At 40.5% G+C, this 15,015-nt stretch overlaps 1 protein-coding gene across 1 annotated transcript; it reads left to right on the top strand.

Annotated features, from left to right (window-relative positions):
• The first annotated feature begins 9,537 nt into the window (after positions 1-9,537).
• On the top strand, positions 9,538-14,731 carry LOC137089358 (GTPase IMAP family member 8-like). The gene is made up of 2 exons (XM_067452946.1): positions 9,538-10,114; positions 13,437-14,731. Exons 1-2 carry the CDS (start codon positions 9,538-9,540, stop codon positions 14,729-14,731), a joined length of 1,872 nt encoding a protein of 623 aa, XP_067309047.1.
• The last annotated feature ends 284 nt before the right edge of the window (positions 14,732-15,015 follow it).

Genomic DNA, 15,015 nt, shown 5'->3' with positions numbered 1-15,015 from the left:
GAAATTATTGATAACAGTTCTGTAAAGTCCTCAGTGAAACCTGCAGAGTATTTCGGAGGCCTATAAATAATGATAAGCAGGATGCGTGGAGAACCTTTTAACACAATACCCAGATATTCTAGAGACAAATAGTCACCAAATGATACTTGCTTACATTGATAGAAATCTTTAAAAAGAGCAGCAACACCCCCACCTCTCCTAACTGCTCTGCAAACACTCATAAATGTAAAGTTAGGAGGGGCTGCTTCATTGAGGACTGTTGCACTACAGTTTTCTTCTAGCCACGTTTCATTTAGAAGCAGAAAATCTAGGTTGTTATTGGTTATTAGGTCATTAACTAGAAATGATTTGTTCTTAAGTGAACGGATGTTTAAAAGCGCTAACTTAACAGTAATAATTTTTTTCTCCACATTAATCCTATTTTGGCAGGTAACAGGCAGCAGATTATATTGGTTTGTTAAATGGCCTGACAAGGCCTTAGACTTTCTTTCACGTAACAGAACAGAGATAGAGAAAGAGGCAGGCACACTGGGTTCCCCCTTGTTTTGTAAACATTTGATAAAGTTACTGTTATCATAGCGGGGACCCAAAACACATCACTGAGAGCTGGAATCAGATGTTTTTGGTTCGCCTACAACAGATGGAGGAGGGTGTGGGCCCTGGCGTTGTGACCGAAGAAATCTCACAGGAGGAGGGCGAGGACGAGCTGGGCCAACAGGCTTTGGTGTTTGTGGGGCTCGACGATTTTTGGTCGATATTTGGGGGCTCATAGCGATCGAGTGTGATAGTCTGATTCCAGCGTGAACCAAGTCCTCCATTTTCTCTGAGAAGCTCAAATGCGGAGATGCTGGAGAGAGGAATGACATGTCCGGTGAGAGGGGCTGTTGCTTTGGTGTTATCGGAAGCTGAAATATGTTGTCCTGGCTTCCCTGTCCATTTTCCAGAAAATCATCCTTGGGTGCTGAATCTTGGAGCAGATCTAATCCTTCACAGTCAGTCTGTGGTGAGCTCTGTGGGCAGGGCTCAGCTGGGAGTGTGTCCGTGAGCAATTGTTGTTGTGGGGGCGTGGTCTTATCATTGTCCTTGTGGGATGTGTCAGCCACATGTCCATTCAGCTGCTGAAAAGAAGTCCTGTGGTCATCCATACTCTGTATCAGGTTGAGTGGGTTAGAACACACAGCTGAAGGAAAAATAAAATATTGTCCTTTAACACTCTTGCACCAAGTTTGTTTGGGTGGTGGCCATTTGATGTAAACAATTGTCTCTGGCTCCAGAAGAGATTAAAGTTGTCGATGAAATTCACTCCCTTCATCATGCAGGTTTTTTGCAGCAATGTATTAAGCCCAAGCAACCGTGAGAATCTATTTGTTCCTATTGCTGGCAGTGGTCCACTGATGAACGGCTGAACTTTCAGTTTGCTAAGTGTTTCAAAAAGTTCATTGAAATCCCTTTTAATGAGTTCTGACTGCTCTCTCTGAATATCGTTCTTCCCTACATGAATGATAAGTCAATTTGCGGTCTTATGTTTTATCAGGATGTTCTGAATTTCCCTGTTTACATCAGAAATAGTTGCTTGTGGAAGGCAGCATGTAGTTGTATCTCTGCTGCTAATGTTTCTGACTGTAGAGTCACCCACTATCAGAGTCCTTGGCTCGGCTGCGCTCTGAGCTGAGGGCCGCTGTCTGCTCGACCTTGAGCGCCTGTTAGCATTAGTGTTAGCTGTGGGCTGATGCAATCTGTGTTCGATCACATTCATTACGTTTTGGGATTCATCACCCTCATTCATTACTACTTCAAATCTGTTTTCGAGATGTATCGATGGTGGTCGGAAAGTAGTGTTTGCAATCCTTGTGTCTGGGGTAGAGCATATAATAATAGTTTCTGTTCCTCTCAATTCCGATTTCGTTTTAACTCCTACGGTGGCCGATTTAGTCCAAGATTAACATGGCTTCCAGTTCGACCTCGTCCACAGTGTTCCTTCAAGCGATGAGGTTACTTTAGAAAACTATAATAATTTGCAGTTATTTAATTTGTCAGTTAATATCAGGTTATGACATCTATGTAAAATGAATAATAGTTTACGTTTTCGTTATTTTTTTTTACCATTTCATTGCTAACATCAGCTATCAGGTTCCACTCCAATGTTCACTTTTGTCTGGTGGATTTGCCTGTTGCGCTGCCGTCTTAATTCTCTTTTTCGCTTCCTTGGCGACTCTGACACATATCCTCGAGAATAAGAGTGATCTTCCATCAGCAACAGACTTTCAAAAAGGTTTTTAGGTTTTCATTAGGCTTTTAGGTGTTAAAACGCAAAAGGTGAAGCTTGAGTTTACGGGTATGTCCCTCTTTGGCTAATGTAGGCTACTTTCAAGATGGAGGGGCAACATGGCGACCGGCATTCAAACCCCTCACCCGTATGTATTTTCAATGGCTTTTTATAAACTTACGAGAATACTTTATTACTTGAAAGAAGTAAATATACATTAATGAGCACATGTATTTTTGAAAGAACTAAGTGTTTTTAGCTAAGAATTAGGGCTGGGCGATAAATCGATTTTATGGATTAATTCGAGTTTGTAGTTTCATGTTGATTTTTGTGAATGAAAATCATTTTTTTTCTTTAAAATCCGCCGACGTTCCCTCTGGGCTCCCGTAATGGCTCAGCCCTCCCCCGCGCGTTTGCCACAGAGACACAAACAACAAGGATAGCGTCTAACAACAACATACAGTGTCATTGGTTCAGTATTTCACAGAACTATTAACAAATACACGTTGCAAAGTGTGTTCGAAGTCTGAACGGAGCTGCGCTCATTTGAGCTGCGTGGACAATGAACGCAGCGCGAGCTCTGCACGGGCCGATCCCGTGACACAACGCTAGAAATCCAGTGAGAGAGCGTTTAAATTTACCACAGAATTAATAACATCGCTACTGTGATCTAGTGGAAGCGTTCGCCGCAGAATTCTGTTATGAACCACAGATATCAGATCAAACAGAGCTGACGTGGAGACAACATGAGCGAAGGAGTTTCAGTCACAAATCACCAACATTCACCATGATTTACTGTAGTAAAACCACATTGATTTAATGTTGTTGTCATTATTTATCTTAGGATTCATACAACCTTTTGAGGTTGAAATTCAAGCACTTTCCAATGGTTTCGTACACTTATATGTACACTTACTGCACTTATTTCCAGCACTTCAAAGCTCTAAATATCCAAAATATGCTATTTTTAATCGGATGGTTAGTAAAACTAAAAGTTTAAAGGGGTCTTGTGAAAGAAATAGTATTTTAGTTTTTTGTTTTTTTATGTTTAATCCATTTTGTGGCAAACAAGCATTTTTTTATTTTAAAAAGATATGCAGTGCCCACCACTATAACCAGCTGAAGAGCATGTATTGATTTATTAGCCATTTCCACTCCCTAATATATGGAGAAAAGTACGAAGTCACCAAGTCTCATGAAAAACTAAATTACACAGAAAGCAAGTAAAGAGCTCATTTAATAATAACTGAAGCTGTCGGTCAGTTCAGTGTGAGAATATTGAAGAACAACGGTAATCTATATTTAATAATATCATTAGCATATTATTAAATAGCATAACATTTCAATTTTCCCTATACCTTTTTTGCACATTACTGTTGTTAATAAAAGTTAATTTGATCTGCATATCAATTAATAAACCTTTGATATGTATATATTGCAAAAAATATGGTGCCCATTTATACTGTGTAATGGTCTGGGGTTATTCACATGCTGAAAGTTTTGCACCCCAGGTAGGGAACTCTACCAAGCCGCAAATATTTGACCTAAACAAAATAAAGTTAAAACTTGTTTTGAACAATTTCTTTGTCATGCAGATTGATTTTAAGTAGGAGGGGAAAAAAAATCGATTAAAATCGTAAATCAAGAGAGAGTTATAGATATATAGAGTTATATAGATTTATATAGATCAGTGGTCGTAACTCTGTTTTTCAGCGGCCTAAACGTGATTGGTTGGAGCGAGAACGTGCTACGATTGGTCAGCACGATATGGCCGTGATCTGATTGGCTTAAGTAGACGGTGGGTGGAGTCTATGTATTTGTGGATTATTTTGAGTCTAGACGCTAGAAATGTTTCAAAATCCACGTGCTGTGCTGCTAACCAAAAATGCGCAAGACGAGATCCACAAATGCAGAGGAAGCGACCCACAAATGCAGAGGAAGCGATCCACAAATGCAGAGGTAGCGATTCACAAATGAAGAGGAAGCGATCCACAAATGAAGAGGAAGCGATCCACAAATGCAGAGGAAGCGATCCACAAATGCAGAGGAAGCGATCCACAAATGCAGAGGAAGCGATTCACAAATGCAGAGGAAGCGATCCACAAATGCAGAGGAAGCGATTCACAAATGCAGAGGAAGCGATCCACAAATGCAGAGGAAGCGATCCACAAATGCAGAGGAAGCGGCGATCCACAAATGAAGAGGAAGCGGCGATCCACAAATGCAGAGGAAGCGATCCACAAATGCAGAGGAAGCGATTCACAAATGAAGAGGAAACGATCCACAAATGCGGAGGAAGCGATCCACAAATGCACAGGAAGTGATTCACAAATGCAGAGGAAGCGATTCACAAATGCAGAGGAAGCGATCCACAAATGAAGAGGAAGCGATTCACAAATGCAGAGGAAGCGATCCACAAATGCAGAGGAAGCGGCGATCCACAAATGAAGAGGAAGCGATTCACAAATGCAGAGGAAGCGATCCACAAATGCAGAGGAAGCGATTCACAAATGCAGAGGAAGCGATCCACAAATGCAGAGGAAGCGATCCACAAATGCAGAGGAAGCGATCCACAAATGCAGAGGAAGCGATCCACAAATGCAGAGGAAGCGATCCACAAATGCAGAGGAAGCGATCCACAAATGCAGAGGAAGCGATCCACAAATGCAGAGGAAGCGGTCCACAAATGCAGAGGAAGCGATCCACAAATGCAGAGGAAGCGATCCACAAATGCAGAGGAAGCGATCCACAAATGCAGAGGAAGCGATTCACAAATGCAGAGGAAGCGATCCACAAATGCAGAGGAAGCGATCCACAAATGCAGAGGAAGCGATCCACAAATGCAGAGGAAGCGATTCACAAATGCAGAGGAAGCGATCCACAAATGCAGAGGAAGCGATCCACAAATGCAGAGGAAGCGATCCACAAATGCAGAGGAAGCGATTCACAAATGAAGAGGAAGCGATCCACAAATGCAGAGGAAGCGATCCACAAATGCAGAGGAAGCGATTCACAAATGCAGAGGAAGCGATCCACAAATGCAGAGGAAGCGATTCACAAATGCAGAGGAAGCGATCCACAAATGCAGAGGAAGCGGCGATCCACAAATGAAGAGGAAGCGATCCACAAATGCAGAGGAAGCGATCCACAAATGCAGAGGAAGTGATCCACAAATGAAGAGGAAGCGATCCACAAATGCAGAGGAAGCGGCGATCTACAAATGAAGAGGAAGCGGCGATCCACAAATGCAGAGGAAGCGATCCACAAATGCAGAGGAAGCGATCCACAAATGCAGAGGAAGCGATTCACAAATGAAGAGGAAGCTATCCACAAATGAAGAGGAAGCGATCCACAAATGCAGAGGAAGCGATTCACAAATGCAGAGGAAGCGATCCACAAATGCAGAGGAAGCGATCCACAAATGAAGAGGAAGCGATCCACAAATGCAGAGGAAGCGATTCACAAATGAAGAGGAAGCGATCCACAAATGAAGAGGAAGCGATCCACAAATGCAGAGGAAGCGATCCACAAATGAAGAGGAAGCGATCCACAAATGCAGAGGAAGCGGCGATCTACAAATGAAGAGGAAGCGGCGATCCACAAATGCAGAGGAAGCGATCCACAAATGCAGAGGAAGCGATCCACAAATGCAGAGGAAGCGATCCACAAATGAAGAGGAAGCGATTCACAAATGCAGAGGAAGCGATCCACAAATGCAGAGGAAGCGATCCACAAATGAAGAGGAAGCGATCCACAAATGCAGAGGAAGCGATCCACAAATGCAGAGGAAGCGATCCACAAATGCAGAGGAAGCGATCCACAAATGAAGAGGAAGCGATCCACAAATGCAGAGGAAGCGATTCACAAATGCAGAGGAAGCGATTCACAAATGAAGAGGAAGCGATCCACAAATGAAGAGGAAGCGATCCACAAATGCAGAGGAAGCGATTCACAAATGCAGAGGAAGCGATCCACAAATGCAGAGGAAGCGGCGATCCACAAATGAAGAGGAAGCGATCCACAAATGCAGAGGAAGCGATCCACAAATGCAGAGGAAGCGATCCACAAATGAAGAGGAAGCGATCCACAAATGCAGAGGAAGCGGCGATCTACAAATGAAGAGGAAGCGGCGATCCACAAATGCAGAGGAAGCGATCCACAAATGCAGAGGAAGCGATCCACAAATGCAGAGGAAGCGATTCACAAATGAAGAGGAAGCGATCCACAAATGAAGAGGAAGCGATCCACAAATGCAGAGGAAGCGATCCACAAATGAAGAGGAAGCGATTCACAAATGCAGAGGAAGCGATCCACAAATGCAGAGGAAGCGATCCACAAATGCAGAGGAAGCGATCCACAAATGCAGAGGAAGCGATCCACAAATGCAGAGGAAGCGATTCACAAATGCAGAGGAAGCGATCCACAAATGCAGAGGAAGCGATCCACAAATGCAGAGGAAGCGATTCACAAATGCAGAGGAAGCGATCCACAAATGCAGAGGAAGCGATCCACAAATGAAGAGGAAGCGATCCACAAATGCAGAGGAAGCGATCCACAAATGCAGAGGAAGCGATTCACAAATGAAGAGGAAGCGATCCACAAATGCAGAGGAAGCGGCGATCCACAAATGAAGAGGAAGCGGCGATCCACAAATGAAGAGGAAGCGGCGATCCACAAATGAAGAGGAAGCGGCGATCCACAAATGCAGAGGAAGCGATCCACAAATGCAGAGGAAGCGATCCACAAATGCAGAGGAAGCGATTCACAAATGAAGAGGAAGCGATCCACAAATGAAGAGGAAGCGATCCACAAATGCAGAGGAAGCGATCCACAAATGCAGAGGAAGCGATTCACAAATGCAGAGGAAGCGATCCACAAATGCAGAGGAAGCGATCCACAAATGCAGAGGAAGCGGCGATCCACAAATGAAGAGGAAGCGGCGATCCACAAATGCAGAGGAAGCGATCCACAAATGCAGAGGAAGCGATCCACAAATGCAGAGGAAGCGATCCACAAATGAAGAGGAAGCGATCCACAAATGAAGAGGAAGCGATCCACAAATGCAGAGGAAGCGATCCACAAATGCAGAGGAAGCGATCCACAAATGCAGAGGAAGCTATTCACAAATGAATGCAACTTATGCAAGGCAGAGTTGTGTGTTTTTGACATGTGTGGATTTTTTTGTTACTCACAAATATCATTGTATTTAGGGTTGCCACCTTCAATACAGAAAAATAAGGGACGCCTGCCGCAGTGGTGGCTACACCCCTCGGGCCACGATGACCACGTCCCCGATGGTGTGCCAGTGCAGTGACGTATATCATAACTTAAAACATGTTTTCATTAGTTGTATATATGTTAAGATTGATACCAATGGACATTATAATAGGATATCTGCTATTGAAATCAGTGTGAACAGATGCACTCAGTATAATACACAGCTATGACAATGAAAAACAAACTCAGCTGCTGTAACCTAGAGGGGAGTAGGAGAAGAAATTGCTAATTAACTTGAGTAATTTTATAGTGTTGTGAACAAAGATTTTGACTAAAATATTTGTCATTGTTTGCAGTAATACCATCCAAACAGTGAAAGCACACCTAAATAACTGTAAATGATATAATTTCTACAATCATTTCTTATTTTAATAAAACACTTAACAATATTTTTATTTTTGGTAAGTTAAGTAAATATATTTATGTATTATACCGTTTTTATATAGTCTATTTTTAATTCTATAGTATTGGATGATGCAATTATTTAAATTTGTTAAGCATTACAAAGTTGTTTATTTTATTCCTAAAAGGTCCTATTTTGAATAAATATGTATTAAATATATATATATATATATATATATATATATATATATATATATATATATATATATATATATATATATATATATCATCTCTTATTAAAGTAATGCTTTTGTCTGACTGTACAACTTAACCCTAATAAACAAATCATACCATAACATCATTAATGTAGCCTACATTATTAACATTATTTCTTAATAGGCAGCATATGAAATCTAATGTTATCAATCAAAAAATTATTTTGATATAGGGTATTTGGACCTGCCTCCGCCATCGTTTCAAATGGATTCTGCCCATATAGAAAAGAACCGGCGAGGCGGGGTCCCCTCCTCTTCTGACTCTGATTGGCCGTGATTCACGGCCCGTGAACCTGAAACAAACCAATCAAACAAACCAACGACGGCAGCGACCCAATTAGGGGCAGAATAGGACGTGTCTTCACACAATGAGGGTGGACCTATGTAAAATACGGGACAAATATTGCTTTGATACGAGACGCGTCATTTTTCCTGAAAATACGGGACGATTCCGTATTTCACGGGACGGGTGGCAACCCTAATTGTATTTATTTGTGAATTTAATTTATTTTTGTGAAACTCCTGCATATATTTGTGGATCTCATTCTGTTGATTTGTGGAATTATTTATTTTTTGTGAATCGCTTTACATTTATTTGTGGATAACAATATATTTGTTTGGAATAATGCAACAATATTACCCCCATAAAAAGTTCACAATAACACAAAACTCAATTACAATGATTGGGTGCAAAATAGACTCAGATCATAGAATTGATATATTAATGGCCACAAAAGGAACATAAAGGCATCTAGGTTTTTTGTTTGTTACCACAGCACTTGCTAATTGCTGGACATTCATGCTAACCATGTGCTCAGGGATTGACACTTAGGTGTAGAGGGCTTTTCACACTGAACGCAATCATTCGTTACAACAGCACTCTTAAATCAAAACAAAAAATCTCCATGGAGCTATTTACTATTCAATTTTTATTTCTCAGTCGCACCATGATGAAACCATAGCCATTTAATCAGATTTAAGCTTACCCAAGCTGCTGTTGGACCAAAATGTGAGTGGAGGCACTGTTTTGAAAACCTGTGTAAATACTAGAAAACACAGAAATAAAGTATTTCGGAAGAGTACACCAAATGAAGCAATGGTGAAGAGACACTTTAAATCTCTTTTAAGGCATGGAGAAATTATTGCAAAGAAAATATTTTTAAATAGCTAACTTTAATGATCAAAGAACTGTATTAAGGGATAAAATAAGTAAGGAGGTATTTAATGGAATGATCAGGTAAAAAAAAAAAAAAAAAAAAATATATATATATATATATATATATATATATATATATATATATATATATATATATATATTGCAAATATGAGATATTTATGTTAATTCTCTTCTCACAGCACTTCGGGCCAAATTTGACAATGGGAGAAATAAATGCAGGCTTGAATGTGGTCCTACTGGGAAAAACAGGAGCTGGGAAAAGTGCAACAGGGAACACAATCCTGGGACGACAAGCTTTCATATCAAGGAAAAGCCCCAAATCTATCACACAAGATGTCTCTATGAAATCTAATACTGTCTGTGGATTGCAAGTGACTGTTTATGACACACCAGGATACTTTGACACTGGTCTGACCGAGGATGAGATTCAGTTAAAATATAAGGGCCTTTTTCAGAAATGTGAATCTGGTCCCTGTGTGTTTCTGCTGGTCATCAAAACTGACAGATTCACTGAAGAAGAGAGAAAAACTGTGGAGAAGATTGAGAAGCTTTTGGGTCAAAACCGTTTGAATAAAACCTGGATTCTCTTCACTGGAGGAGATCAGCTGGAGGAAGAAAACATGACTATAAAAGAGTTCATCAATGAGACTGAACCACTGAAGAGACTCGTTCAGAAATATGATCAGAGATACCACGTGTTCAACAACAAGAAGAAAGGACTCAGTGGACAAGTTACAATGCTGCTTTTAAAAATACTGACATGCTATACGATAATGGGTGAGTCTTTTTTAAGTTAATACCAATTAGAATTTGTATTACATTTTTAGGCGTGGACTTCAATGTCACTCAGATATAAAATCGAAATATTTTTTGACATCAGGCTCCAGCATCATTAAACAACTCCACAAACAGCATTACCAGCTTCACATATTACAGACCATTTCTGTCAGACGCCTACAGAAGCTCTTATTGAGATTAACAGAGGTTTAGATGTTGATGATTTATTGAAAATAATAGTTTGGTTTGATGTCACCATTATGGTGATGAGTGTTTGCTTTAGTTGAGCAGTGTGACTCTTGCTGTTTTAATGCTAGTTTTTCTCTGGCTGCTGTAACTGTGTTTGTCATGGCAAGAGCAGAAAGAGAACATGTGGCCAGATGATGTCAGCTATTTGATGGAGATAAAGATACCATCATCATAATGTGTTTTTTGTCAGCTCATCTCATCTAGACCATCAAGACCATATTGTATTAATTTCACATTGATTATAGTAATGTGTCTTGTTTGAAGTCAGACCACTACATCATGATAATATCTTTATTAACAAGTAGCCAATATACCGGATCACAATTTTCTTGCTGTTCTTGCTATAACAAAAAGTTACAGCAGCTAGAGAAACTCTTACATTAATAAGTCAAGGTCAAAGAGCCCAACTAAAGCAGACACTGATCACCATAATGGTGACCAAACTATTACTTTCAAACAGACTTGAACATCTAAACCTTTTTTAATCTCAATAAGAAGTTCTGTAAGTTATTGCTGTTTTTGGAGTTGTTTAATGGCTTCAACCCGATTTTCAATTTCAGCTAAACTTTGGCATCTGAATGACGTTGGAGTACCGTGCCTGCTGGGAAATTTTCAGCAAAATTTTTATAAGAATGTTTGGAAATATTCTTCTAGAAATCTTATCACTAAAAACATTTAGAATGTTTTTAGAAAATGTTTTTCTACCTTTTTAGGAGAACAATCTGGTAAAAAAATAAAAATAAAAACTAGCTACTGAAACAATACAAGAACTTAACTTAAAGTTCTCACATAAGGTGAGCTCAAATTGAGTCGTAGCATGAGCACAGTGAGTGCGCTGTGAGGATAGATCACTGAGTTCAAAATGTTGACTGGGATGTACACACCTTCTACAATAAAAATAAAAGTATTCAAGATAACAAATTATATATTATTACTGTGGATAGAACAGAACCACAGTTGTCTATTTATTGCCCTAACTAGAACAGCCACATTTGAAAATGTTCAAATATAGTGAGAAGGGATGTGCCCGAAGATTGCGAGTTCGATTGCAAAGTAAAAATCAAGCGCACATTCAAAAGCGTTTTCAGAACAACTCAAATTGATAGCTGCTCCCTGATAAAATATAAAGAATATTATATACTTTTTACCCCAAAAATAATATACAGTCCCTGACAAAAGTCTTGTCGCTTGTGTACAAATTGACCTAATGTGCCGCTGAAATATATTTCTAATCAAGATTTTTTTACAAGAAATGGCTCATTTTAATCCCATCAGCTTTTGTGATAATGTTTCAGTGAAAAACTAAACTTTCAAAAAGTATTCTAATATTCACAGCTTAGTAAAGCCCATTGAGTCAATTTTTGCAAAGACATAAGTGTTGTCACCTTGTCATATGAGCTTCACCTGTGACTATTAAATATGGATCAATTAGGTCTCAAGTGTGTATAAAAAGAACCCCAGTACGCTAGACCTTCACATCAACTGCAACTAGACCTCTGCAAACATGCCTAAGATTCACCCAGAGACTAAAGTTTTGATTATCATGAGGCTGAAGACCAGATCCACTGCTGATGTGGCAGACCCCTTCAATGTATCTCAGCGTCAAGTACAGAGGATAAAAAAAAGATTTGAAGAGACTGGAGACGTTTTTGACAAGCCCAGGTCAGGCAGACCCCACAAGACAACTGCTCGAGAGGACCGTTTGTTGGCTCGAAAATCCAAGGCCAGCCCATTTTCCACTGCAGCAGAGCTCCACGAGACCTGGTCACCTGAAGTCCCTGTGTCAACCAGAACAGTTTGTCGGATTCTGTCTCGAAATGGCCTCCATGGTCGAATCAGTGCCAAGAAGCCAGCACTAAACAAAAGACAATTGAAAAACCGTGTGGCATTTGCCAAGGCCCACAGCCTGCTAAAAGGATGGACACTGGAAAAATGGCAGAAGGTGAATTTTCAGATGAATCTTCTGTTGAATTACACCACAGTCGCCGCAAATATTGCAGGAGACCTACTGGTGCCTGAATGGATCCGAGATTCACCCAGAAAACATTGAAGTTTGGTGGCGGAAAAATCATGGTCTGGGGTTACATCCAGTATGGGGGTGTGCGAGAGATCTGCAGGGTGGAAGGCAACATCAATAGTCTAAAATACCAAGAAATCTTAGCTACCTCTTATTCCCAACCATAAAAGAGGCCAAATTCTGCAGCAGGACGGTGCTCCATCGCATACTTCCATCTCCACATCAAAGTTCCTCAAGGCGAAGAAGATCAAGATGCTCCAGGATTGGCCAGCCCAGTCACCAGACATGAACATCATTGAGCATATGTGGGGTAGGATGAAAGAGGACGCATGGAAGACGAAACCAAAGAATATTGATGAACTCTGGGAGGCATGCAAGACTGCTTTCTTAGCTATTCCTGATGACTTCATCAATAAATTGTATGAATCCTTGCCAAACCGCATGGATGCAGTCGTTCAAGCTCATGGAAGTCATACAAGATATTAAATTTGGATCTCACAGCACCACAACTTAATTTGCTGACATATTTTTGTATTTGCAGTAAATTTGTTCAATTTCTGTATAGGCGACAAAACTTTTGTCTTGCCAAAATTTGACCTTTCTGTCTTGATTAAATGATAAATATTGTTTCTATGAAAATTATTTATTTCAGTGCATTAAACATATTTTGGGAGGTTTTTAGCTTTTCATATGAGCTATTTCTAACACCAATTAATTAATTAAAAGTCAGGTTAATATCAGGTATTTCTAGAAAATTGATAAGCGACAAGACTTTTGTCAGGGACTGTACAGTATAATTGTGAGAAAGTGTATAATTGTGAGAAAGTATATAATTGCCGCGTTTTTTCTTTCGAGTCTCAGAAACACACATAGCAGTCTTATTGTTCACATGTGAATGGCATCATCTGGGCTCTTTCTTAATCGTGTTAGTCAGTACTATCCATACACAAGTACCTAAAAGTTCCTTTTAGAATTCGGCATTTATCATTGGGCACATCCCTGTGAGTGTTTGTTGAAATTATTAACTTTTTGTTTTTCTTTTTCAAACATTAAAAGGAGTCAGACTGAATCACCTGACAAGAAAATTACCAAATAAAGCAGAACAAGCCACTTCTGTCTCCAGTCTCCAACCCAGACGGATTGTTCTTCTGGGTAAAACTGGTGTTGGGAAGAGTGCAACTGGAAACACAATCCTGGGACAGAAAAGGTTCAGATCCGAGATGAGTTCGAGCTCAGTAACCTGTAAATGTTCATCGAAACATGGCACTGTTTCAGGCAGATCTGTGTCTGTAGTTGATACTCCTGGATTCTTTGACACAAAGATGAACCATGAAGAGTTAGCGAAGGAGATAGCCAGAAGTGTTTATATTTCCAGTCCTGGACCGCACGCTTTTCTCATTGTGTTTCCTGTGAACATGAGATACACTGAACAGGAGCAGCAGATTCCTCAGATGATTGAGATGATGTTTGGTCAGGAGGTGTTAAAATACTCCATCATTCTCTTCACTCATGGAGATCAGCTGACACGAGAGTCTGTAGAGGAAATAATTGAGAGAAATCAATCATTGAGAGATCTAGTTGATCAGTGTGGAGGCAGATTTCACATCTTCAACAATAAAAAGAGAAACGGGAGAAAGCAGGTGGATGATCTACTGCAGAAGATTGACTCAATGATAGAGCAGAATGGAGGAGGACACTACAGTAATCAGATGTTTGAAGATGCTCTGAGACTCAGAAAAGAGGAAGAAGAGCAGAGACTCAGAGAGGAAGAGGAGAGAAAACAGAAAGATGAAGAGGAAGAGGAGAGAAAACAGAAAGATGAAGAGGAGAGAAAGCAAAGAGAGGAAGAGGAGAGAAAACAACAGGAGGAGGAAAAAAGACAAGAGATTGAGAGAGTGAAAAAGGAGACAGAAGAGAGACTCAGAGCAGAGTTTGAAACTCAACTGAAGTCAGAACGAGAAAGACTTCAAGCACCGATAAAGAGTGAGAACAATGAGACAAAAAAACAAGAGGAGCAACAACAACAAGACAACACTGACGGTGCCAAAACAGATGAGAAACCCAGTGAAGATGATAAAACTCAACCGAAGCCAGAACCAGAAACAAGCAGCTGGTTTAAGCAATTTTGGCACAAATATCAGAAACATTTTTTTATGGCAGCTGGTGCAGCTATCTGTAGTACAGTTATTGGGAGTGCAGTTATTGGGGGTGCAATTATTGGGAGCGCAGTTCTTGGGGCTACAGTTGCTGGGGGTGCAGTTCTTGGGGCTACAGTTGCTGGGGGTGCAGTTATTGGGGCTACAGTTGCTGGTGGAATTTGTGGGTGGAATTTGTGGAATAGTTGCTGGTGATTAAATTGGTAGTATAGTTGCTGGTGATGCAGTTAATGATGATGCAGTTAATGATGATGCAGTCACTGATGATGCAGTCACTGACGACATGCATGCCGGTTAGAAATGTGTCCGAGGGCGGTCCGCCTTGCTCTGATGTCATGCTGACGTATGTCAAAAATCTCTCGCGATGGCAAGGCGGATGTGTCGGATTCTGCAGTCGAGCGCAGTTGCTCTCAACCGACTGCACTGACCAAAAGCACGATGGGAAACGACTTGCTGACGACACAGCTTAATGCTTATTG

This window comes from Pseudorasbora parva, chromosome 2 (assembly GCF_024679245.1).
Source record: "Pseudorasbora parva isolate DD20220531a chromosome 2, ASM2467924v1, whole genome shotgun sequence".
NCBI classification, from domain to species: domain Eukaryota; kingdom Metazoa; phylum Chordata; class Actinopteri; order Cypriniformes; family Gobionidae; genus Pseudorasbora; species Pseudorasbora parva.
The sequence above is the reverse complement of the archived record's forward strand: the minus strand, read 5'-3'. Positions and strand labels throughout refer to the sequence as shown.